Below are 25,154 nucleotides of genomic sequence, written 5' to 3'. Positions count from 1 at the left end.
GTAAGGTCTAGGACATCTGTTTGCTTATTGGGGAGGGCCACAACATTGTATGCCTTGCTTATTTAAGGGATAGGTTTGCCATACAATTTGCTGGGGAGTACATGTATCACTGTGCAACTGGAGTATTATGGAGCCATCTTTAATATTTGCTGAGTTATGGCGACTGCCTCTGTACTGCCTCTGTCACAACTGTGGGTATTTTTACCAACTTCAAGGAAATTTGAGGGCATCGTTATGGTTGGCTGAGTAGGACAGTGGTCTTCTCCATACTGAAGTGGGTTTGGGCAGCCGCACTGCTTGCTCCTGATTTTCTGTTACAGGGCGACTTTGTTCAATGTAGTGTCTGCATGACTGCATGTCTTAAGTGGCTTGGACCCATATTCTTTCTGTTGCAGCATGAAACTTACCTGTGCATAAGAAACTTTTACACCAACCCATTTCCTGATGTGCTACCGTTTTCTCATTTGTAGCTTTACTAGTGGGAGCAGCTGTCGGCCTGGGCAATGCCAGCTCTGTGGGTGTAGGACCGCCCAATGCTCAGACGATAAACACTACTAGCCAGATCGACCCCAGCTCGATCGAGAGGGCGTATGCAGCACTGGGACTAACCTACCATGGGAGCCAAATGCAGACGCAGCCTCAAGCTCAGGTTAAGGGCCAGCCTACTGGATTGTCACCTCAAGGAATGCGATCCATGAACACCATGGGTAAGTACAACTTGGGGCGGCTTCGCTTGTTTTGTTCCCTCTGAACCGCAATCCTTCCTGCTTGAGAGCTTTAGAATTCTTGTCAAGTTCAACAGGGTTTGGATGTATTCTTTTGTAAGATGTCTGTATAGTATTAGTAAGTTGGTGTTGTCTATCTGGAAGGATTTGCTTGGCTTGCATTGTAGAACTTTTTATTGCTTCTCTTTCCATGGGCAGGTGGCAATCCCCTGGGTGTCAACGGCGGTGTAGGGGGTCCAACTTCCAGCCTAATGCCTGACGCGATGCTGCACTCGGCGATGAATTCCCAAAAGTAAGACTGTTTATCTGGATTTTCCTTCATGCAGATGGTGTTCTGTCATTTATTACAGTGACTTGTGGCAGTTGGTGCTTCATGTGCTTGTACAACAATAGGGTGTAATACTGGAGATATTATGCCTTTACCCGCTCAGGAAGTGGTAACCTTGCTGTAAGATGAGGCTATATGGCAAGTTAGGGAATCACAAGAAAAATACCTACTCACTCAGTGTTGTAAATAAGCTATTTTCTTACTATGAGTGAAGTAGATGTTGCATGGTTCTGGCATGGGCTGTCATTGACAAAGTTCATTTGTAAGTCAAGGTTGTCCTTTCAAGTGAAATTGTTTCCCCTTCAGTGCATCCTGGGTCAGCTTTTGTAATGTGCTACATGTTTCTCCTTTGTGCTCAATAAGCTTTCCAGTGCTTTAGAGTGCTTGTCTGGGCCACCAAGTAAGACCCAATACTTTGGATTAAAGCAATTCATGCTTTTTTAAAATATATTCTAGATGTACAATTAAGGGATCATGCTGAGCTTGAACAGAGACTTGTTTAAAACCTGTTCAACTTGTACTGCACTGGTCCACGCTGTCACCATTCTATGTTGGTAATCTGTTACCACAAGTTGGCTACTACAATTACTCTTAACAGTCAATAAAGATAATTTTACTGTTGTAATCCGTCCATTACGAGCACCTACCCACCATCCCAACTGACTACATCCTTGGGAAAGGAGCCTGGCTTTCCTTGAACTGATTGATGTGCATAGGCATGGTTGCTGTGCCTCCTCGGACACCCCCCTTCTTCTAATTTCGGTTGTATTTATACTGTGTTGTAGCACTAGTGTTGCTTTGGTTTACTGCTAGAGAGTCACATGTCGCTAATGAGTAGATTTGCCCTGGGTGTATGGGGTCACTTATATTCACCTCCTGTCCATCTCTTCCCTCCCTTAAAGCCCAATCATGACTGAGAGTGCAGGGGTGGGCAATCTTGGTTCAATGCCCACTGCAGCTCCCCCATCAAGCACCGGGGTTCGCAAGCAATGGCATGAAGACATCACACAGGACCTGCGCAATCACCTTGTTCATAAACTGTAAGTAGCATATACATTGGATGAACAGCATGTTGGTAAATACTGTGAGGATATTGCAGCTACCTGGTGTAGAATGAATAGGAAGCCATATCATTGGCATGCTTGAGGATTAGTTGATTTGTGAGGAATGGGCTTGGTGTGTTACCTAGTTTGTGTCTGCAGGGACAACTTGTATGGCATCTAGACCAGTTTGCAAAGATTGGCTGAATCACACATACCATCAACTAGCTTAGACCTGCAAGTAGAAGGCATGCCATTTGTTGAATTGTGTGTACTTGAAACATGTTGGGTTGTTTGCCTTTTGCTGGTGTCCAAGTGTTTTGCTGGTGTCCAAGTGTTTTGCAGTGTGAATCTTTCTGGATTCACTATGCTGTGCATTATTCCACGGTCTAGTGGTTGGATCCGGAATCGTAGGATTTTCTTTCTTTCTTTTTTTTTTTCTCGTAGCCCAGGTGGGTGTCGATGTCCCACATTCTGGTGTACTTCCTTATGACCTCGCCACGCTTCCTGCAGAAGCGCCCACCTTTGGGCGCCATCTTCAGGTTCTTTTTTCTGCCGTTGCGCCTTGATCGTCACGAGAGGCTCCAGAGTTTTTGGAGGAAAGAAGAGGAAAAAGACTAATTCTACACAGGAAAGCTTGGAGAAGACACTGAGGAACAAGATCACCGAGCCGGGACGACAAAGAAGGAGGAGAACTTCGACGTCCAACGGAGAAAGCGCACACAGGGGGCCCCCTGAGCTCATGAATGGACAAAACACCTTTTAAATTCTGCCGTAACTGCCACCACAAATAGGCGTAGAAGGACAAGCACCCGGTCTGCAAACTCTGCCTACCGGTCGACCACAAGAGCAAGGATTGCAACGCCTGCTCAGTCTTCACACCAAAGACACTCTGGGTTAGAGAGAGACAGAGAAGAGCCAACTACACCATGCAAGGTAAAGGCCAACCTCTGTTGCTTCGGAGCTGGGCCTCTGTGGCGAGGAGGAGGAAAACATCGCTGAGGGACCAGATGACTACACGGTCGTAGAGATCGATAAGAAAACATCTAAAGAGGTAGGTGAGACATCGACCCCTAAACCCCCGACAGACTCTCGAAAGTCTGAGTCAGACTCTCGAAAAACAGAGTAAGTCCACGAAGGGAGCAACGGTGCTGAAAATTTTGACGGCCGCAGCTGCATCCAAGGACAAACAGCCTAGCGGATCCTTTGAAAAGGACTCCCAGACGGCGAAAACGGGCGACCACTTGACTTTAAAGTAGAAGGACCCGAAGACCGATTCGACGACGGCTCCGAAGAGATCGTCCGAAACACTCGTCGCCGAAACAGGCAGCCGAAATGGAGAGAAAGAAGAGAAGGCTAGAGGCTGAAACGGATAACATCCCTCAAAGGAAGAGAGAGTTCGAGAAAATGAAAAGGTTCACGATTCCGTTGAAGCCGACGATCGTCGAAATGGAAGAGGAGTTCTACGTCAAAGAGCCGCCGAAAACTCCAGAGCCCCAGGAACACCTAGAGGAAGAGGGCCTATACTACGAAGAGGAAGGCGACGATGACCAGCGGACTAGTTTCGGGTCGGCATCCTCGATGGCACAGGACCAAGAGTGGCAGGACCTCGATGCCGAAAGCCCAGAAGAGCCCGTGGAGACGTACCCCTCGAGGCCTTCGCCGCCAGATGAAATTTTTGGTCTACAACATGGTCATCCGGAACGCTTTAACGGCTTATGGACTCAAACTGGAGGAAGAAAAACCAAAGGCATGCTTTCTCTTAGAGACCCTGCTCCCCACTAAAACAAGGAGTCCATTCCTCCCCATGCTCCCAAGTGTCCTGGACCAAGGCAGGGAGGCATTCAAAGACCCAGCGACCTCCAGGTCTTTCACGCCTAGGACGGAGAAGAAATACAAGCACTCCTCTAAGGACCCCCCTACATCCAGGGATCCCTCACGGCAGACTCCATTATTGCGGCAACAGCCAGGAAAAGGGCAAACGTGCCAACAACCTCAGGCCCACCACCAGACAAAGAAAGTAGGAGGATGGACCTTACTGGGAGGAAAATAGAGAGGAATGCAGCGGTACACTGGAGCATTGCAAACTCAGATGCCCTACTAAACAGACACCAGTACCAGCATTGGGACAAGGTCGGACAGCTGCTCATGCACCTCCCTGAGCAATACCAACGAAGAGCGTCACACCTGGTGGAGGAAGGAAAAAATATAGCACATTTCTGCCTGAAATCAGCTTTTGATGGGGCTGACACATCCAGCAGGCTTATGATGATCGGGGTCACAGAAAGAAGGCATGCCTGGCTGAGGATCTCAGACTTCAAGCCAGAAGTACAGAACAACATTCTGAGCACTCCCTTCAATGGAGAAACACTGTTCGGGGCACCGGTGGATGAAAAACTCCCAGCTCAAGAAAGAAAATAAGACTGCAAGGTCCATGGGGGCCTTACAGTTCAGAGGAATGAGAAGGGGTACCCCGACACGGAGACCAAACGGAAGGGGGGGAAACCAGCCGGGAACGTCACACCACACATTCAAGCAGGCCTAGCAGGGTGACGAGCACAGCAGGGCCAGCAGCAACAAACCTGTCAGTACCAGCCTCAGGGCAAGTCCTTTCGCGGGAGGGCGAATGGACGAGGGCAAACAAGAAGAGTGGGCCAGCAACCCACCTCAAAGTGACTCCTTCCTGCAATGCGTGCCCACCCACACTACCCCTCCGAGGGTGGGGCACAACAAGGTCAACAAGAGTGTTACACAAATCAAACATCAACGAACATGTAACACCAGTAGGAGGCAGGCTAAAACATTTCTTCCAGGAATGGAAGAAGATAACCACGGACAAATGGATACTCAACATCATACAGTTCGGATACTGCATAGAACTGGAAAAGAAACAACCAAACAGAAAACCAAAAAGGAAGGCGCACTCAGCAAAAGAGCTAGCGCTACTCCTAGAGCAAACACAAGAACTCATCCAAAAGGAGGCCATCAAACCAGTTCCATTCAGAGAAAGAAACAAGGGAGTGTACTCAAACTATTTCCTAGTACCAAAAGTGGACCAAACGCTAAGACCCATCCTGGATCTAAGGTTCCTAAACCAATACATAAAGAAAACAAAAAGACAAAATGACATCCCTACAAGAGGTCATTCCTCAGATAAGGGACGGAGACTTCATGTCCTTCATAGACCGCAAAGATGCCTACCCACACATTCCCATGAACAGGCAGCACAAACATCTACTAAGATTTACCATCAATAAAGAACACTACCAGTTCACAGCCCTAGCCTTCGGACTAAAATCTGCACCAAGTGTCTTCACCAAATGTCTTGCTGCTGTGGCAGCGCACCTACGGAGTGAAGGGATTCATGTATACCCTTACCTCGACGACTGGCTAATAAAAGCAAGTTCCCACAGGACATGCAAGGAACACGCACAGCGAGTCACAAAAACACTGACAGGCCTGGGATTCTCCATACACTGGAGGAAGTCCTCAATGGAACCAGAGCACGTGAATATCTTCCTAGGTGCACAGATCAACACCATACAGAGCAAGGTGTTCCCCAGCGACAAGAGAACACTTGCCCTGCTGAAGGAGACACTCAACTACCAGAAGAGGTGAGCTCGGACAGTGAGGACAGCGAGCAAGATCATGGGGATGATGGCGTCCTGCATACACCTGGTCTCCAATATACGTCTCCACATGAGACCATTCAAGGAATGGCTGCAACAACAATGGTCACAAGCTACAGGAAGTTGGGAAGATCTAGTGGTTGTAACGCACACAGTGCAAGAGGAGATAACGTGGTGCAACAAGGAGAACATAACAAATGGGAAGCCTTTTGTGGTGATGGTCAATGGTGACCATCACCACAGACTCATCCCAGATGGGATGGGGAGAAAAGATGAAAAAGCTCAAGGTGAGGGGTACTACCTGGAACTAGACCGTGCTCCTCGCCCTGAAGGCATTCCAGAAACAACTGTATAACCAGAGAGTGATACAAATAGACAACACAACAACGATGTTCTACATCAACAAACAGGGAGGAACACAATCAGTCGCACTATCCAACCTAGCGCAGGAAATATGGAGATGGGCCATCCCACTCAAAATAGACCTCCTAGCCATACACCGACCAGGAAAGGGCAATGTGGAAGCAGACAGGCTCAGAAGACAGACATCAGCGTCCCACGAGTGGGAGCTCAATGCACAGGAAATGCAAAGGCTATTCAGGAGGTGCGGAACACCAACAATAGACCTATTTGCGACACACCAGAATGCAAAAAGCCGATACTTTGCATCCAGGCAACCAGAGGAACAATCCCAGGGGAATGCCCTATGGATAAGCTGGTCGAAAACATTTGCCTAAGCTTTCCCCCCCCCCGATACCACTGATACACAGGGTACTCAGCAAGTGCAGAACCAGCAACAGAATGCTGATCCTGGTGGCATAACAGTGGACAAGGCAGACCTGGTACTCACAAATAATGGAAATGGCACAGGGACCACCCCACAAGTTCGGAAAAAGAAGACTTACTCTCCATGCAGAGCGGAGAAGTACTACTCCCAGAGCCAGAGAGCCTCAGCCTAGCTGTATGGCTCCTAGAGATTGCACACTTAGGACTACCGGAGAGCACGCTGCGGGTGCTACGGTGGCCAGGAGACCTACCACACGAAGGTGCTATGTGGCAAAATGGAAAAGGTTCACACAATGGTTTAGCAAGGAGAAGCTACACAAGAAAATTACAAGGGAATCAACGGTGCTAAAATATCTAACACACCTGCTGAAAGCAAAACTAAGTTTATACTGGCTAAGAGTACACCTAGCAGCGATAGTAGCCTACACAAGAGGAGAGACAGGTAAGAGCTTCTTTATATCACAAGTAGTTAAGAGATTCCTGGAAGGGGCAACAAGGATCGCACCACCTAAGAGGATGCCGCCACCGGCATGGGACCTGAATTTAGTCCTAACGGAGCTTATGAAAGCGCCCTTTGAACCCATTCATAAGGCTTCACTACAAATGCTCACAATGAAGAATGACTTCCTGGTGGCAATCACCTCGCTGCGCAGGGTAAGCGAGCTGCAAGCATTGACGCTACAAGAACCCTACATTCAAATACACAATGACGGGGTGTTAATGAGAATGGACCCACACTTTATGTCAAAGGTGGTGTCAGGGTTTCACATGAACCAAACAATACAAATACCGAGCTTCTTTCAGAAACCATCCACAAGCGCAGAGAGGGCACTGCACACTCTGGACGCTAGAAGGGCAGTAATGCATTACATGGAAAGAACGAAAGAGCACAGGAAGACAAAGCAGCTCTTTGTGTACTTTGCAACCAGTTCCCTGGGTAGACCAGAAATAAAAAACACCATTGCACGATGGATCGCACAAACGATAGTTCTGCCACAAACCGGCAGGGCAAGAACTAACGGAGGGGGCACAAGCCCACTCGACCAGGAAAATAGAGAGCAACAATAGCCTTCCTGGCTAACGCACCCATTCAGGACATATGCCTGGCGGCAACATGGGCTTCAGTGTGCACGTTCACTAAGCACTACTGCATGGATATACAAATGAACAAAGAAGCACAAGTAGGATAGAAGGTGCTTCAACACATATTCAATAACCAACGCTCATCTTCCACCCAGCCGCCACAAACATAAACCGCTACAAAGTCTATGCACAGCATAGTGAATCCAGAAAGATTCACGCTGCAAAACTAATAGTTTCTTACCTATCGGTGTAGTTTTGCAGCTTGAAGATCTTTCTGGATTCACTAGCGAACCCACCCACCTCCTCCAGAAAGATGAGACAGGAGAAGAAGGTTGGAAATACAATGTATGAAGTACAAACAGACACTTTAAGGGACAAAGTGATAAATCCTTTACTTTAAGGACGAACATGAAAACATTGCCAAGGATTCACAAACAGATCACAAAAACAAGAAAAAAAGAATCCTAAGATGGGGCCCAAAGGTGGGAGCTTCCACAGGAAGCGTGCCGACGTCACAGGAAGTACACTAGAAGGTGGGACGTCGACGCCCACCTGGGCTATGAAAAAAAGAAAGAAAAGACTACGATTCCGGACCCAACCACTAGACCACGGAAAAATGCACAGCATACCGTATCCAGAAAGATCTTCAAGCTGGAAAACTATACCGACAGGTAAGAAACTATTCGTTTTTGTAGGTGACGGGTTGTATATGCACATTTGTCCATTGTAGGATCGATGAACTGATTTCATAGTTTGTTGGCTAAGCCGTGAAGGGATGAACTAGTTACCTAGTGGTGTCGCGCAAAAAGGATACTTGGTGTGTCAGTGGCGCTCTTGCCTAGGCATTTAATTTATTCACGGTCTCTGATGTGTTGGTCAGATTGCTTACTCAGTTGTGTGGGCTGGCTGGCAAATCCATGTTGGTTGGTTGGCTGGCAAGCAACCTGTCCGTGGGAGGGTACGGTTTGCTGGCTGTCTGTCTTGCTTACTCACAACCTGTTGGTGGGGTGGGTTGAGTTGGGTTGAGGTCAGTTGGGTTGAGGTCAGTTGGGTTGAGGTCAGTTGGGTTGAGGTCAGTTGGGTTGAGGTCAGTTGGGTTGAGGTCAGTTGGGTTGAGGTCAGTTGGGTTGAGGTCAGTTGGGTTGAGGTCAGTTGGGTTGAGGTCAGTTGGGTTGAGGTCAGTTGGGTTGAGGTCAGTTGGGTTGAGGTCAGTTGGGTTGGGTTCAGTTGGGTTGGGTTCAGTTGGGTTGGGTTCAGTTGGGTTGGGTTCAGTTGGGTTGGGTTCAGTTGGGTTGGGTTCAGTTGGGTTGGGTTCAGTTGGGTTGGGTTCAGTTGGGTTGGGTTCAGTTGGGTTGGGTTCAGTTGGGTTGGGTTCAGTTGGGTTGGGTTCAGTTGGGTTGGGTTCAGTTGGGTTGGGTTCAGTTGGGTTGGGTTCAGTTGGGTTGGGTTCAGTTGGGTTGGGTTCAGTTGGGTTGGGTTCAGTTGGGTTGGGTTCAGTTGGGTTGGGTTCAGTTGGGTTGGGTTGGGTTGGGTTCAGTTGGGTTGGGTTGGGTTGGGTTGGGTTCAGTTGGGTTGGGTTGGGTTCAGTTGGGTTCAGTTGGGTTGGGTTGGGTTCAGTTGGGTTGGGTTGGGTTCAGTTGGGTTGGGTTGGGTTCAGTTGGGTTGGGTTGGGTTCAGTTGGGTTGGGTTCAGTTGGGTTGGGTTCAGTTGGGTTGGGTTGGGTTCAGTTGGGTTGGGTTGGGTTCAGTTGGGTTGGGTTGGGTTCAGTTGGGTTGGGTTGGGTTGGGTTCAGTTGGGTTGGGTTGGGTTGGGTTCAGTTGGGTTGGGTTGGGTTGGGTTCAGTTGGGTTGGGTTGGGTTGGGTTCAGTTGGGTTGGGTTGGGTTGGGTTGGGTTGGGTTGGGTTGGGTTGGGTTGGGTTCAGTTGGGTTGGGTTCAGTTGGGTTGGGTTGGGTTCAGTTGGGTTGGGTTCAGTTGGGTTGGGTTCAGTTGGGTTGGGTTGGGTTCAGTTGGGTTGGGTTGGGTTCAGTTGGGTTGGGTTCAGTTGGGTTGGGTTGGGTTGGGTTCAGTTGGGTTGGGTTGGGTTGGGTTCAGTTGGGTTGGGTTCAGTTGGGTTGGGTTGGGTTGGGTTCAGTTGGGTTGTGTTGAGTTGAGTTAAGTTGGGTTGGTTTGGCTGGTTGAGTTGGGTTGGTTTGGCTGGTTGGGTTGGTTTGGCTGGTTGAGTTGGTTTGGCTGGTTGAGTTGGTTTGGCTGGTTGAGTTGGTTTGGCTGGTTGAGTTGGTTTGGCTGGTTGAGTTGGTTTGGCTGGTTGAGTTGGTTTGGCTGGCTCAACCTGACTGGTTGGGTCGGCTGGGTCGGTTGGGTTAATATCAGTCAGATCTATAGACGTTTGACTACCAGCTACCTTATTCGCCTAGTAGTTCAAAACACCAAGGAGAAGAATATTTGCGTGATCAATGGCCATCGGGAAAAGTAACTTGGCCAAAAGGGGGGCTGAAGTTCTGCATCTGTCCCAGATGTCTATACATACGGAAAAATATCAGTGAGAACATAGGGGAATCCAGTTTGATCACTATAATGAGGTAAGTTTGTCAAATATAAGGGATTTTTTGACAATAGCTTCAACGCCTACACCTTTTTTCCCCAGCGGACGATTGGTATTAAGTAGATAAAAGTTTCAGTGAGGGCTGCCAAGATATCTGACAGACTCATCTGTCTGGTCTCTGTCAGAAATGGAAAATCTCTAGTTGACGCTTTACCAATGATCGCCTGTTAAGGTATGTAATTGTAAGCTGCTTGTTCTGTTTGACAAGTTCAGAAAAGGATTTGACAGTAGGCACAAGAATAGTCTTGATACCGCTAGTTAGTTTGGTGGTAAGAATCTGGTTAGGCAACCAAAGCATAGGTAAATTCTGATTAAGAATGCCTAAATAATTGAGTTTTAAAAGTGCGTTTGGCTGGAGGTGGTAGCTTTCAGAAAAGAGACTTTTGAATCCCACAGACGAATAGAGCAGCTCATGAGCATAGTGACTGGCCCTGGGACTGGTGTAGACGGGCTTGCCTTTGGTGGGCCTGCTGAGCGCTTACATTGTGGCCAGCATTTGTGGGTTACAGAGCTCTAACAGACTCAACCCTCCTGACTATGGATTGTACCCCCCCCCCCTTGCTAAATAGAGTGCTATGTAGCAAGTTATCCGGGAAGTGCACAGTTCTTAATAGTGACTCAATTTAAGCAAGCTATGATATTGCGGCATGTCTGTGGTTTACATGCACAACAAGGGTTCTGCGAATTTGCCACTAGTTGATTTGCCACTAGTTGATTTGCCACTAGTTGATTTGCCTATGTGTTAAATGAATGTGCTAAGAAGGGGGTGGGAGGGCCCTGGTTGAAGTTTTCAGTTGCTGGCTGATTAGATTGTGTTCTGTGCGTGTTGGGTGGGGCATGATTTTGGGCTGCTGTTCCTGATTAGGTGTTGCATGCATATGTAAGATAGGTTGGAAGGTGTGGTTGGATGGATGGATATTAAGTCGCACTGAAGTGATTAATCAAGGGGAGTATAAAAGACAGGATGGGTTTTGGCATGCATGCATGTCATTGGTTGGTTTACATGTGTGGGCTAACACTGGCTCAGTTGTGAATGCAAAAGGGAGAATTTGGTGGGTCAGTGGTTGATTTCATTGACTGTCTTAACTCTGAAGAAATTCCTCCTTCTGAGCCTTATCTGATTGTAATGCAAAAACAGGATTATGAGTTGGCATATTGGTTGACTGATTTGATCTCACAGGAAACAGGAAATAGCATGAATGGATTTTAATCTAGCATGATCAAGGCTGGTTCTCTTCCAGGGGATCCTCATCAATAGTCATACGCACATGAATATCCCCTCCTATGTGCGGGATCCCGGAAACACATCACATGTATGTGAAAAACCTATATAGGTGTGTGTGTGTGTGTATGTATGTGTGTATATATATATATATATATATATGTATTTATACTGTCTTTTAGAGCTTTTATATGTGTAGATGGTATTGTGTAGATTTTTTACCTTATTTATATTGGATTTTAACGAGTTTTACCAATGTTTTTGGTTTTACTGGTTTTTATCTGGTGTTTTTTGGGTGGAATGTTTGCGCTTTGCTATTTTCACATATATGGACAGTTATGCTATGTGAGTTTGAGATACTGATTAAATGTGAGTTTGAGATACTGATTTAATCAGTGCCATGTCTTGATCCTTTTTCATTGCACTTGTCACTTTTATATCTCTGATGCCTCTTTAAATACCCATCCAGATATTGAGACACTATATGACTGAGAAAAAGAGGGATGTTATAGTTATAATTTGATTAATTGTAACCAATATGATTAAGATATGAGAATATGTTGCATTCATGATTAGATACTGATTCTCTTTGGTTTCTTGCACTAGTCACTTTCACCTTAAATAGGTGAATGATAAGAGACACAGATATGGTCATATCACTATTGTACATATGAATTAGTGTTCTATATTGTCATTGAATATGATGTGAAAAATTTATGAAATTTGCTTCTTATCAGTTATTAAGGATTCGAATATTGATTAGATTTTTTATTTTGCACTATGTGGGTTTATTTAAACAAATTAGAATATTTAACGGTTTTCTCTTTTTATAAGGGCTCCTTATTGTTATTTTTCTGCTTTGGACTACATGCTAAATAGGACGGTTTTTGTCAATTATGTACTCAATGTGGTATGATGACTTTGACCTTCAAACCTAATTGAATATCTGGTGCACACAGGATATATTCTCCTTTGTAATTACGGGCACTTGCCCATTATATCTGCGGCACCTTGCATCATCAATTGTATATATGTCCAAATTTTCGCTCCGTTTTTTTCATATCTATGGAGTGAAAGACTCTTGTATTTATACACTTAGTAAATTGCATGTATCTATTTATATTTATACTTCGATAATTGCCAAAGTCTGTTTTTTATATCCTTTGTAAAAGAAGGGAGGAGCTAATGTTCATTGAAAACAGTATATATGCACTGTGGTGGTCACGACATGCCGGGTTAACCGGACGAAACGCGTCATGTCTGTCTGGTGGGAGAATAAAGCACCTTAATTTTGAAAACTTGCCGTGTGGTCCGTGTCCTGGTTGTTATCCGTCTCCACGGTGTAATTGGGAACTGTTTGGCATGTACGTATATGTATGTATGTATATGTATGTATATGTGTATGTATGTGTATGTATGTATGTATATATGTATGTATATATGTGTATGTATATGTATGTGTATGTATATATGTATACGTGTATATGTATGTATATGTATGTGTATGTATATATGTATACGTGTATATGTATGTATATGTATGTATATGCATGTATATATGTATACGTGTATATGTATGTATATGTATATGTATGTATGTATATGTATGTATGTATATATACGTATGTATGTATATATGTATACGTGTGTATGTATATGTATATATATACGTGTATGTATATGTATATATGTATACGTGTGTATGTATATGTATATATGTATACGTGTGTATGTATATGTATATATGTGTATGTATATGTATATATGTATACGTGTATATGTATATATGTATACGTGTATATGTATATATGTATACGTGTATATGTATGTATGTATGTGTATATGTATGTATATATGTATGTATATATAATATACACACAATGCAGCCTCCCGTAGACATGCTGAGCAATGTTGCAAGGAATTCTCATGTACATAAACATATTCCAATAAAGCAGGGAGAAAGAAAGTCTTTGAATACACTGCAGAAAGCACAATCCTGCAAGGCATAATGAAAAAACATTACCAGCACATAGGCTGCATTGTAGAAACATTAGTGTAGAAAGCTGAAAAGCTATCCCACAAACACTCACAGCCATGACCCCTAGCTCCCCATCATGCCTCAGGGGTGATAGGTCAGTTGTTCTTTCCGGCTCCGTCTGTCAGGACCCTTGTTGCTTCAGCTCTACCTTTTTTCTGATTTCTGTTAGAAAATATTTCAATTATTGAGTCAAAAACCTTTTATTTTTGACGTCTTTCTGGTGTAAGAGTAGTTCTCTACTGTTAGAGAGTTGAGCATTGTTTTTTAGTCAGAAATGCCCTCTTTTTTACCCTTGCCCTTCCTGTGGCAAGAAGGCTAAATCAGACTCCCTTTCTGTCTGTATTCTCTGCCTTCCTTCTGAACATAATCCTAAAACCTGCCAGCATTGCCAGCTGCTGTCCAAGAGAACTCTGTCTGAAGACAGGGAGAGGATTCGCCTCTATGGGCCTGCTAAGAAGAGAAAATCACCTTCTAGAGGCAGGTCTCCGATGAAGAAGAGGAAAGAGAGAGCCTTCACTCCATCTAGAAGTAAGATTCCAGTATGCTCCCCATCGGCGTCGGGCTCGGCGCCTCAAATCTCTACATCAGCAACGAGAATGTCGACGAGAAGACGAATGGCGGGCTCTGAGTCGGGAACACCGATGTCGTCGAAGAACACCGGTACGTCGAATCCTCTGTTGTCAAACTGGCGACGATCGGCGTCGAGAGTCGCTCTCCGTTGGTGCGGGCTCGCCCAGCGTCGAGAGGCATGTCGTCGCTGCGGCGTTCAACGTCGAGACAAGCTCCGCCATCGCAGGGTCACGAGTGATCGGCGTTGAAGCAAACATCTCAGTCGATGTCAACCAGAAGGTCGGTCGCCGTCGCAGGGTCAACCGCGATCGGCGTCGGAGCAAACATCTCCGTCGACGTTGGCACGCCTAGTCACCTGAGGCTAGACAACAATCGCCTCCATCCAGGTGGCGTTCGACGTCGAAGGCACAATATTCTCAGATGGCGAGACCACAAGTCAACTATTCCAAACATCGTTCGACGTCGAGACTGCGGTCCCGTTCTCGACTCCACTGACTTCTTAAAGACGGTCAGCGTCGAGGGAAAAATAGACGTAGAGAAGTATTTCTCAGTCTACCCACTCATCGTTGAGGTCTCCTGCATGCTCAACGTCGAAGGCAAGGTCTATGGGCTCCAGAGATTCAAAGCACACTGAGATCGACGTCTAGGAGACTATCAGGCTCTGGGAACTCACCAGTGATGGTGACACAGAGCAGGTCTATGTCGAGACTCTCCCCATCGACATCAAATCGCTCATCAAAATGCCGAACACGCTCCAGAAGCCGCAGAGCGTCCTCTCACTCCATTCGGAGCGCACACCAGACGCTTGCGTCATCACGCAATGCTTCTTTTCACTCGCAGGAGCCTACAAAATCACTGCCAAGAGGTTCTCCAAGGAGATGGCGATCTCCTTCCATCCATCTCTCTCCCATATGGCTACAACCTTTCCTTCATTGGCAGACAGGGCCCGCAGGTCACACTCAACGGACTACTCCAGTCCGCTGCACAGATCACCATTGCTGCGTGTTGTGCAGGAAGTGGATAGATCACCCACCACTCGGGCCAGAGAACACCGAGGCAGATCCCCTGAACACAGGTAGTCTCGGAGACATCGCAAGAGGTGGCATACACAGTCTTGGTCTTCCTCTTCCACACATCCATCCAAAAGGGATTACTCACCTACCCTGACGGTAGTCCTCCCTCCAGAGTGTCGCCTATTGATGATGTGAACACTTCATGATGATCTCACCAGAGGAGCTCAGAAGCTGGGCATCACCATGTCAGCTCCTCCGAAAACCACGTCCATAATCTTTGAGAGACTCCATCAAAGATCTGCGGCTAGGCCATTGCTCCCTTTGGTCCCTGGTATCATCGAGCCGGTAATGGATCTCTTCCTCGCTCCAGCATCGGCTAAAACGGCTCCAGCTCGGATCCTTAACCCAGCTGCATCAGATCCTCTTTTTCTTCGATCTGATCCACCTCCGGACTCATTATTCCAGCAGCGAAAAAAACGCATGCAGTTGCATCTTGCTCCTCCGGATAAAGAGAGCACAAGATACTTGGGGACGGAAGGCTTGTGGCTCTGCAGCGTCTTCTCTAAAAGTGTCCAACACTGCGGCTCTGCTGGGTCATTATGACAGGTCACTACTGGACTCACTGGAGCGATTCAAGGACAAGCTCCCAAAGGAGGATCAACAGGACTTCTCTGAAATCCTCCAGGAAGGTGCTCTGGTGGCTAACCAGGTAATCAGCCCTTCAGCAGATGGTGGGTCCCTGGCAGCTCACTCTTATGCACATGGCATATGTGCATGACGATTTTCCTGGCTATACCTCACAGCGTTAAAACCGAAGGCGCAGCAGCACATCCTGAATCTCCCTTTTTCTGGCACTTTACTGTTTGGTGCACACACAGACGAAGAAATGGCGAGGATGAACGCAGAGCCTTAAAGGCTGTGGGCCTAGATTAGAAAAGGGAATTTAGGTCCTACAATCTGCAACAGAGGGTTTAAACCCCTCAATGGTCGCAAAACAAACAGGGCAAATCCCAGTACCAAGGCCACACCCTGAGAGGAAGAGGACATCAACAGCAGTCCTCCTCTGCAACAAAAACTCCAGGAAAGTAATGAGTTTCTGCTTCCTCTAGCACCGTTACACACTCCAGTGGGAGGAAGTATCTCCAGTTACATTCAAGAGTGGCGCAACATAACCAAAGATCAGAGGGTGCTAAATATGCAAAAAATGGGTACACACGACATTTTCGTGCGTCCCCAAGAGACATTCCTCCAGTGGAATCTTGTCCTCTAAATATAGACCTCCTGCATCAGGAAGTGTCGACCCTTCTCGAAAAGCGAGCAATAGAAGAGGTCCCTCCTGCACAGAGGAAAGGGAGTGTACTCGCAATACTTACTTGTTCAGAAAAAAGATCAACCAAACAAGTTCAGACCTATTCTGTATCTACGTTCTCTGAACAAGTCAATCAAAAATGAAAAGTTCCGAATGTTGGCGCTCCACCAAATATTCCCACATCTAAAGAAAGGCGATTGGATGTGTTCAGTGGACCTCCAAGATGCGTACTTTCACATCCCAATAACAAGACGACATCGCAAGTTCTTGCGATTCATGGTGCGAACAAAACATTTCCAGTTCAAAGTCCTACCCTTGGGCCTAAAATCAGCTCTGAGGGTATTCACCAAATGCATGGCAGTAGTAGCAGCAGCATTACATCGCCAAGGCCAGTTTGTATATCCATACCTGGACGACTGGCTGTTGAAGGGGTCATCTCCTCAAATGTTGCAAGAACACCTTCACATCTGCCTAGATCTCCTTCAGTGCTTAGGCCTGCATGTCAACCTGATCTGAAAGAGACACGTTAGTGATCGATTCTAAGGTAAGCAATCTATCACTAACTAATGTCTCTTACAGATATATCGTTACACAAGTAGTAACTTGTGCGACAAGTTGATTCTTCAACCGACTCAATCACTCCACTATGTGGGCGTGAACTTCCACTCCGACCTCTGAAAAGTGTTTCCTTCGGAGGAGAGATTGTCATCAATGAGAGACAAAGGCAACATCATCGTTCAAGCTCATCAGCCATCAGTAAGACAGGTGGCTTCTTGGCTGGGGTTGATGGCCTAGTGCATTTTTCTCATACCCAACGCCAGATTGAGGATGAGACCGTTAAAGCAAGATCTCAAGGACAAATGGGATCAACCCTCTGGTCAGTGGAACGACCGGATTCTCCTCTCTCCTGTAGCAAAGAAGTCCATTCTCTGGTGGCTGCAACCACAGATTCTTCTTGTGGGAGTCCCTTTTCACCAACCTCTGCCAGAACAATTTATGATCACGGATGCGTCGCTTCAGGGCTGGGGAGTGCATCTGGGTCATCTACAAACTCGGGGCTGATAGACCATCAGAGAATAGACGTATCACATCAATATGCTGGAACTGCGGGTGGTTCATTTAGCCATTAAGGCTTTTCAGCCGTCAATTCAGTCCGGATCGATCCTAAATCAAATGGACAATACAACCAACATGTATTACTTGAACAAACAAGGTCGAACACGCTCTCGTCCTCTGTCTCTCGAATCCCAGGCGATCTGGCTCTGGCTTCTAGCCAGGAACCTATCGATCACAGCAGACCAACTGCTGGGAGAGCAGAACATGCGAGCAGACACCCTCAGTCGTCACTTCCAAGAGCAAGAAGACTTGGGTGCTCAACGATGAAGTGGTGGCAGACATCTTTCATCAATGGGTTCATCCTTTCATCGACCTCTTTGCTATCGATCAAAACAGAAAATGCCACACCTTCGCATCCAGGTTTTACAGACCAGGAACGAGGGGGAATGCTCTTTTGATAGATTGGTCAGGGACGTTTGCATACGCTGTGAGAAAGTGGCTCTATATATACTGGACTAGAGTCCACCAACCCCAGAGGTATAACAGAGGTTAAAGTCATAACTGACCTTACTCTCAAAAGTGGTAGCTTGGTCGAGCAGTAAGGCAGTACCAGAGGACAGTGTAAAGCATTTGATGTACACACTCCGTCAACAAAAGGTTTCACACACTCAAGGACTGAACTCCAGGCCAATTGTTTGTATATCAAAAGATATGGTTGTTTTCTTTTTAGAACCAACAGTTATAAAAATATACTTTTCAAGTTACGAGTGTTCTCATGTAAATACTTTGCAGAGGAGCAATACCTTTTGTACACACAATCACAGGTTAGCTAATAAGCAATACAGTTCTGAACCACACTCTAGCATTGCGCTCAATGGGTTTTCATAGGAAAGTTCAGTTGATTACTGTATGGATTACTTTGGTAGTTCCAGGACTAGATCATGGATTCAGTCCTGGGGCCTAAGCTGAAACCAAATTAGCAAAAACGTTTTAGTTAGTGATGATTTTTCCTGAATATAAAGCGGTTTTAAAAGTTCACACTTGGAAACTTTTCGAGGTGATTCTCACAATGTTATTCAATGGGAGGAAATTCAGGTTATAGGTAAAGTACGATTGCGTTACTTTTGTAACCCAGCACTAGTCTCCTAGGGCCAGCACTGGGGGCTTAACTCAAAACAGGTAGGTAATTCCGTTTCAGTATTTCGTACAATTTTTAAAGAATATTTGCAGTTTTCAAAAGTAGACACTTAAAAAAAATGTCATGAATTTCTATGGAGAAAATACAGGTTACTAGTAAACCCGCTAGGGATTACTTTTGTGGTTCAATACTGGGCTGAAAGGTACAGTACTGGCTTCTCTCCTGATCACAGGTGAGTATTTTCGAATTCGGAATTTAGCTGATTTTACAGGAATATTTTCAGTTTTCAAAACTTCACACTTGGAAAATTTTCGAGTCAAAAATGGGTCAAGGTTATCCAATGGCAGGTAAGTGAATTACCGGTTTTCAGGTGAGTACTTGGTTGGTGAAGTTAGGGTTCTGGGCATAGACTCAGGGGTCCCCCAGGGTCAGGTTAGTACAGTTAGTTCAGTCCAAGCATCGCAGGGGCGGCCGGGTGCAGAGGTAGGTAGGCCCAAAGTTATCCAATGAGGGAAAGGGGGCCTTCGGTTGGTGGCTGCTGGCTAGCAGGCCACGCGGCTCTGGGAGCTGGGCTCCTGTATATATAGGAACGCTGTATACATAGGAACGCTTTGGGGGCATTGTATTCACGGCGCTTGATCTTTCAACGCTAATTTAAATAGCGCGATTCAACTGCAAGCGGAGTCAGTTACCTGAGCCCCAGCCTACCTCCAGTTGCGTTCTTCCCTACGCTGCCGCCATCTTACGCTTGTTCATGTTGTTGTTGGTGCCTCAGAGCCCGGCCCCCACAGCCCGCCCCGCCTCCCTGCTGACCCTCCCTCCCCCGAACTATACAGCCTGCTCTGACCCCGTTCGCGCTGTGGCCGTCCTGACGAGTTCAGAAGCGGTTGCTCCCTATGCCCTGCTGCCTTGCTCCTGTGCGGTATCGTTTCATTGAGCTGCATTGTTTTCTCAGCTGCATTGTTGTCTGATTTGCCTACTACTCTGCATAGCGCTGCAACGCGAGTGGTACTACACCTAATTGGGACATTTTTAAAAGCCTCTGGGGGACTGCTGACACGGCGCTCATAGTTGTATACATAGGAACGCTTTGGGGGCATTGTATTCACGGCGCTTGATCTTTCAACGCTAATTTAAATAGCGCGATTCAACTGCAAGCGGAGTCAGTTACCTGAGCCCCAGCCTACCTCCAGTTGCGTTCTTCCCTACGATGCCGCCATCTTACGCTTGTTGTTGTTGGTGCCTCAGAGCCCGGCCCCCACAGCCCGCCCCGCCTCCCCGCCTCGCCCCTCCCCCTCCTCCATCCATATGACAGATGCATTCTCGTGCAGCGTTCACGCGCAGCGGTCGCGCCCCAGTTGCGCCGAAGGTGCGCCAAAGGTAAGCCCGTCTACCCCCGTCCGCGCCAAGCCCGAGCCCAGCGCCAGACCCCCTGGCCCCCGTCCTATCCACCCCACCCGCATTACATACGCCGCCTCCACCCTCTTAGCCCTTAACCCCGGTCGTCTCCCCAACTGCGCCCAAGCCGCCCCTGGACACACCCATGGACCCTTCACATGCAACTCCTGCAAGTTTGACGGCACCAAGACCAACTCCTCATCCACTAACACCAAACAGAGACCTGACACCAACCACCTAAAATGCATCCTGCTCAACACCCGCTCGGTCCACAGACACGCCATCGACCTTTGGAATCTACTAGACACCATCTCTCCGGACGTCGCCTTCCTAACAGAAACATGGATGAACGCCTCCTCAGCCCCAGACATCACCATTGCCATCCCGGAAGGCTACAAGATCATCCGCAAAGACCGCACCAAGCAAACAGGAGGAGGCATCGCTATCGTCCATAAGAATTCCATCCGCATATCAACCAGCTCAGACGTCAACCTCGCTAGCGCCGAACACCTTCACTTCCAGATCCACACCGACCCCAAGACCACACTCGGAGGCACCCTCCTCTACAGGCCACCAGGACCCCGTGCACAATTCTGTGAAGACATCACTGACTTCATCACCCCTCACGCCCTCCCCTCCGAGGACTACATTCTATTGGGAGACCTCAATTTTCACCTGGAAAAAAGCAACGACAGCAACACCACCACCCTTCTGGACAATCTCGCCAACCTCGGACTCAAACAACTTGTTAATACCCCCACTCACTACGCAGGTCACACACTCGACCCTATCTTCACCTCCAGCAAACATATCTCCTTCAGTCACACCACAGCTCTCCATTGGACGGACCACAGGTGCATTCACTTTATCTACAAAAAGACCACAACCCACAACCACTCTCAACCTACTCTGCGAAGAAACTGTAATAAAATCAACATCGACCAGATCTCCTCATCGCTTCTTCAAAACTCCCCTGCCCACTCTTCGAACCCCAACCAAGCAGCCATTAACCTCACTCAATGGCTAACCAACAGCGCCGACAACCTAGCACCCCTGAAAAAACGTCAAATCAAACTAGGCAACAAAAACGCCCCCTGGTTCAACGATGATCTTAAGAAATCCAAGAAACTCGGTCGCTCCCTCGAGAAGGCATGAAAAAAAGACCCAAACACCAGCACCAGGGACGCTTTCAAAAACGCCACCTGCATACACCACCAACTGATCTGGACTGCCAAGAAAGCCGCATTCAAAGACCGACTAGACAACAACGCCCACAACCGCAAAGAATTATTCAACATCGTCAAAGAATTTACCAACCCCACTGCCAACTCCAACGACATCACTCCCTCTCAAGCCCTTTGCGACTCCCTAGCTTCGTTCTTCCACGACAAAATCGCAGACATCCACAACAGCTTCGACAACGAACCCGGAGACCAACCCACCCAACCTTCTGCTGTACCTTCACCCCCCTTGAACATCTTTAATGACTGGAACCCAATCTCCACTGAGTACACCATCCGCCTGATGAACTCCATCCACTCAGGATCCCCCACAGACCCATGCCCTCACCACATCTTCAACAAAGCAGATTCCATCATAGCACCACATCTCCGAGACGTCAACTGCTCCCTCAACTCCGCAACCTTCCCGGAAAGCTGGAAACACGCCGAACTCAACGCCCTTCTGAAAAAACCCACAGCGGACCCCACCGAACTCAAAAACTACCGCCCCATCTCGCTCCTTCCATTCCCGGCCAAAGTCATCGAGAAAGCTGTCAACAACCAGCTCGGCGCCTTCCTCGAAACCAACAAATCCCTCGACTCCTCACAGTCCGGCTTCCGAGCCAAACACAGCACTGAGACCGCACTCATCGCAGCAACAGACGACATTCGAACTCTACTGGACAATGGAGACACAGTCGCCCTCATCCTCCTCGACCTCTCCGCAGCCTTCGACACAGTCTGTCATAGCACCCTGTTACAACGCCTCAGAAACATCGGAATCCAAGGAAGAGCACTGGAATGGATCACCTCGTTCCTTGCCGGAAGAACCCAGAGAGTCCGCCTCCCATCATTCAAGTCAGAGGCCACTGAAGTCATTTGCGGCGTGCCACAAGGATCCTCACTCAGTCCCACCCTCTACAACGTATACATGAGCCCCCTCGCGGCCATCGCACGCCAACACAACTTCAACATCATCTCCTACGCTGATGACACTCAACTGATCCTCTCACTCACCACAGACCCTAACACCGCCAAAATCAACCTACATGAAGGAATGAAAGAAGTAGCCGAGTGGATGAAGCACAGCCGTCTGAAACTGAATTCCAAAAAAAACAGAAGTCCTTATCTTAGGTACCTCCCCCTCTGCCTGGGACGACTCTTGGTGGCCAGAGTCCCTTGGAATAGCACCCATCCCGACAGACCACGCACGGAACCTGGGCGTCATTCTGGACTCCTCACTCTCGATGACCAGACAAGTCAATGCCGTTTCGTCATCTTGCTTCAACATTCTTCGCATGCTCAAAAAAACATTTCGCTGGATCACCACCGAAACTAGAAAAACGGTCACCCACGCACTGGTTACAAGCCGACTGGACTACGGAAACACCCTATACGCCGGTACCACCGCAAAACTTCAGAAAAAACTCCAACGCATCCAGAACGCTTCAGCCAGACTCATACTAGACATCCCGCGTAATGACCACATTTCTGGTCACCTGAAAAACCTCCACTGGCTCCCCGTCAATAAGAGGATAACATTCCGCCTCCTAAACCACGCACACAAACACTTTACGAACTTGGACCCGAATGCCTCAACACACGACTCTCCTTCTACACCCCCTCCCGCCAGCTACGCTCCTCCAACCAAGCCCTTGCTGCTGTACCTCGCATCAACAAAACCACCATGGGAGGAAGATCCTTCTCCTACCTGGCGGCTAAAACCTGGAACTCACTTCCCATTCACCTTCGCCTCACTCAGAACCACCTAGCATTCAGAAAGCAACTTAAAACCTGGATATTCGACAAGTAATTCCCCACCCTTCTCCAAGCGCCTTGAGACCCTCTGGGTATGTAGCGCGCTATATAAATTGAATTGAATTGAATTGCTCAGGGCAAGAGCGGAAGTAGGATAGGGCAAAGAGGTCACAGCCAGCGGCACTCTGGTGGCTGGGTGCAGGGTGCTTTTGAACCGTCGGGCGCTCAATGTTATTCAATGAGGATCTTGAAAAAGGAACAAAGGCTGCAGGGTCGGGGACGGTGACTCTCCAGGGTCGACCAGCACTTCGAGAGGTAAGTTGGGATGAAGGAGCACAGGTAGGTACCCTAAAGAGTGGCACAGGGGGGCGCCAGGTGCAGGGGTGTATTGGGTGTCGGAAAAGCTTAACCTCGGCTGGTCGCGGTTGGGTTGGCCCCTGGTTCTGAGTCTGCAGGCGTCGGCTGGTTCGTCGAGGAGGGTTTTGGGCACTGGACTTCGGGTCCCAGTCGCCGGGGGGACGTCCTCGTGGTCTTGGTTCGGGTTGGCCCGGCCCGGGCTTGGCTGGTGCAGAGTGGGCTGGTACGGAGCTTCCCGGTGGGCACCAGATGGGTTGTTGCAGCTTCCCGGTGGGCACCAGATGGGTTGTTGCAGCAGAGCTTCTGCTGATGCGAGTCCTAATCGTCAAGAGGGTCAAGGCAGGCAGGTCCTCTGGGTGTCCCAAGGTTGCTGTCCGTGGAGGTGGCTGGGGTTAGGCAGGAGCAGGTTCCAGGATCAACAGGGGCCAAGTCAGTTGCTGTCCTGTTGTTAGCAGCTGCACGGCGGGTCTTCTTGATCTTCTTTCTTCTTTTTGATATCTGGATCTGAGGAAGGTTGGTTCAGGGAGCCCCTAAATACTAAATTTAGGGGCGTTCCAGATAGGGCTAGGGCAGGGATCAGTGGGTCCCTGTCCTGGGGTGAGTACACCCCCTAGCCTGCTCCTCTACTGTGGGAGGGGGGGAAGGAGCCTAGCTGGGATTGGGCAGGACGCCCCATCTACAAGATGGCCGGAGCCCGGGGTCGTGCTTCACCTCGCCTCCTCCACCTTAGGGGTGGAGTTGGCACAGGTTGGCACACCTCCTTCCTGACTTAGTTTTTCTTGCCAGTCTTCCCGCCAGAGTGGGGGTAGGACTGGTGGGGGGCTGGTTCCTGGGTACAGCAAATGGTCTGGAGAAGGTCTCAGAGGCGGTATGCCTTTGAAGCTTCCCACTGTCCATCCTGGGGGAGGAGATATAGCATCTTGCCCAGGATGTGCTTTGTTGCAGACCCAGGGGGAGCCTCTGCAGCCACTCAGCCCAGACGTGGATTGTAGGTTCGGGTTTTTGGAGGGCATCTCTAAGATGCCCTCTTGTGCATTTTACATTAAATCCCACACTGGCATCAGTGCGGGTTTAATGTGCTGAGAAGTTAGGTACCAAACTTGTCAGTCTTCAGTGAAGCCATTATGGTGCTGTGGAGTTCGTGAATGATAAGCACCATATACTCTTAAATGGCAACACTGCACTTACAGTGCCCGGGAATGGTCTTGGGTACTGGAGGGGCACAGGGCTCATGCACCTGGGCCCTCACCTCTGGCATAGGGCAGGGCGGTGGGTTCTGTGGGCATGGCACATAGGGGTGTGTGCCATGTCAACTCTTTCTTTAGTTTTGTACCTAGGCACTCAGCTTGTAAAAGCAGTGTATGTGACCCAGGGTACAGATGCCCTGAGGGTGGCACAATAAGTGCTGCGGCCCTCAGGGGTCTTCTCTGGTCACCATGCCCAGAGTACCTAGGGTACCTAGGGTACCATTTACTGGGGCTGACCGGGGCCAGAGATGCCAATGGGGTATTTTGTTTCAGCATAGCTTTTCTTTGTAGGGAAGGAACACATGCCCTGGGTACCTGATTGGCAAGGACCCAGGACACACTCAGTCAAAGTACAACAGCAGTTCAGAAAAAAGTGGGGGCATACCAAGGCAAGAAAGATGGCACTTTCTCACATACGCCTTTCCACCCCTCCCTCTCATTCCGAAGTTGTTGGCCAAACTTCTGGAATCCAGAATGAAGATGATACTCATAGCACCGGACTGGCCTCGCCAATGGTGGTATCCGGACCTGTTGCAACTCTCGGTTCGCCTGCATCGGAGACGTCCGTGCTGGCTAGACCTTCTCACCAAAATGGGAGGGAAGATTCTGCACCCCAGCCTTCCCTCGCTCAGCT

The 25,154-nt window shown here is 48.1% G+C and overlaps 1 protein-coding gene across 4 annotated transcripts in view; it reads left to right on the top strand.

Annotated features, from left to right (window-relative positions):
* The window catches only part of EP300 (EP300 lysine acetyltransferase), a 520,590-nt gene that overhangs the window by 135,036 nt on the left and 360,400 nt on the right, over nt 1-25,154 (top strand). For all 4 annotated transcript variants that reach the window (XM_086958296.1, XM_086958288.1, XM_086958278.1 and 1 more), the window contains exons 6-8: nt 471-707; nt 924-1,017; nt 1,956-2,093. In XM_086958296.1, the coding sequence (XP_086814422.1) occupies nt 471-707; nt 924-1,017; nt 1,956-2,093 (469 nt within the window). The remainder of the gene's footprint in view (nt 1-470; nt 708-923; nt 1,018-1,955; nt 2,094-25,154) is intronic.

The sequence above is a fragment of the Lissotriton vulgaris genome, chromosome 1_1 (genome assembly GCF_964263255.1).
Source record: "Lissotriton vulgaris chromosome 1_1, aLisVul1.2, whole genome shotgun sequence".
Classification (NCBI taxonomy): Eukaryota; Metazoa; Chordata; class Amphibia; order Caudata; family Salamandridae; genus Lissotriton; species Lissotriton vulgaris.
This window is presented reverse-complemented; position numbering and strand designations above follow the sequence as displayed.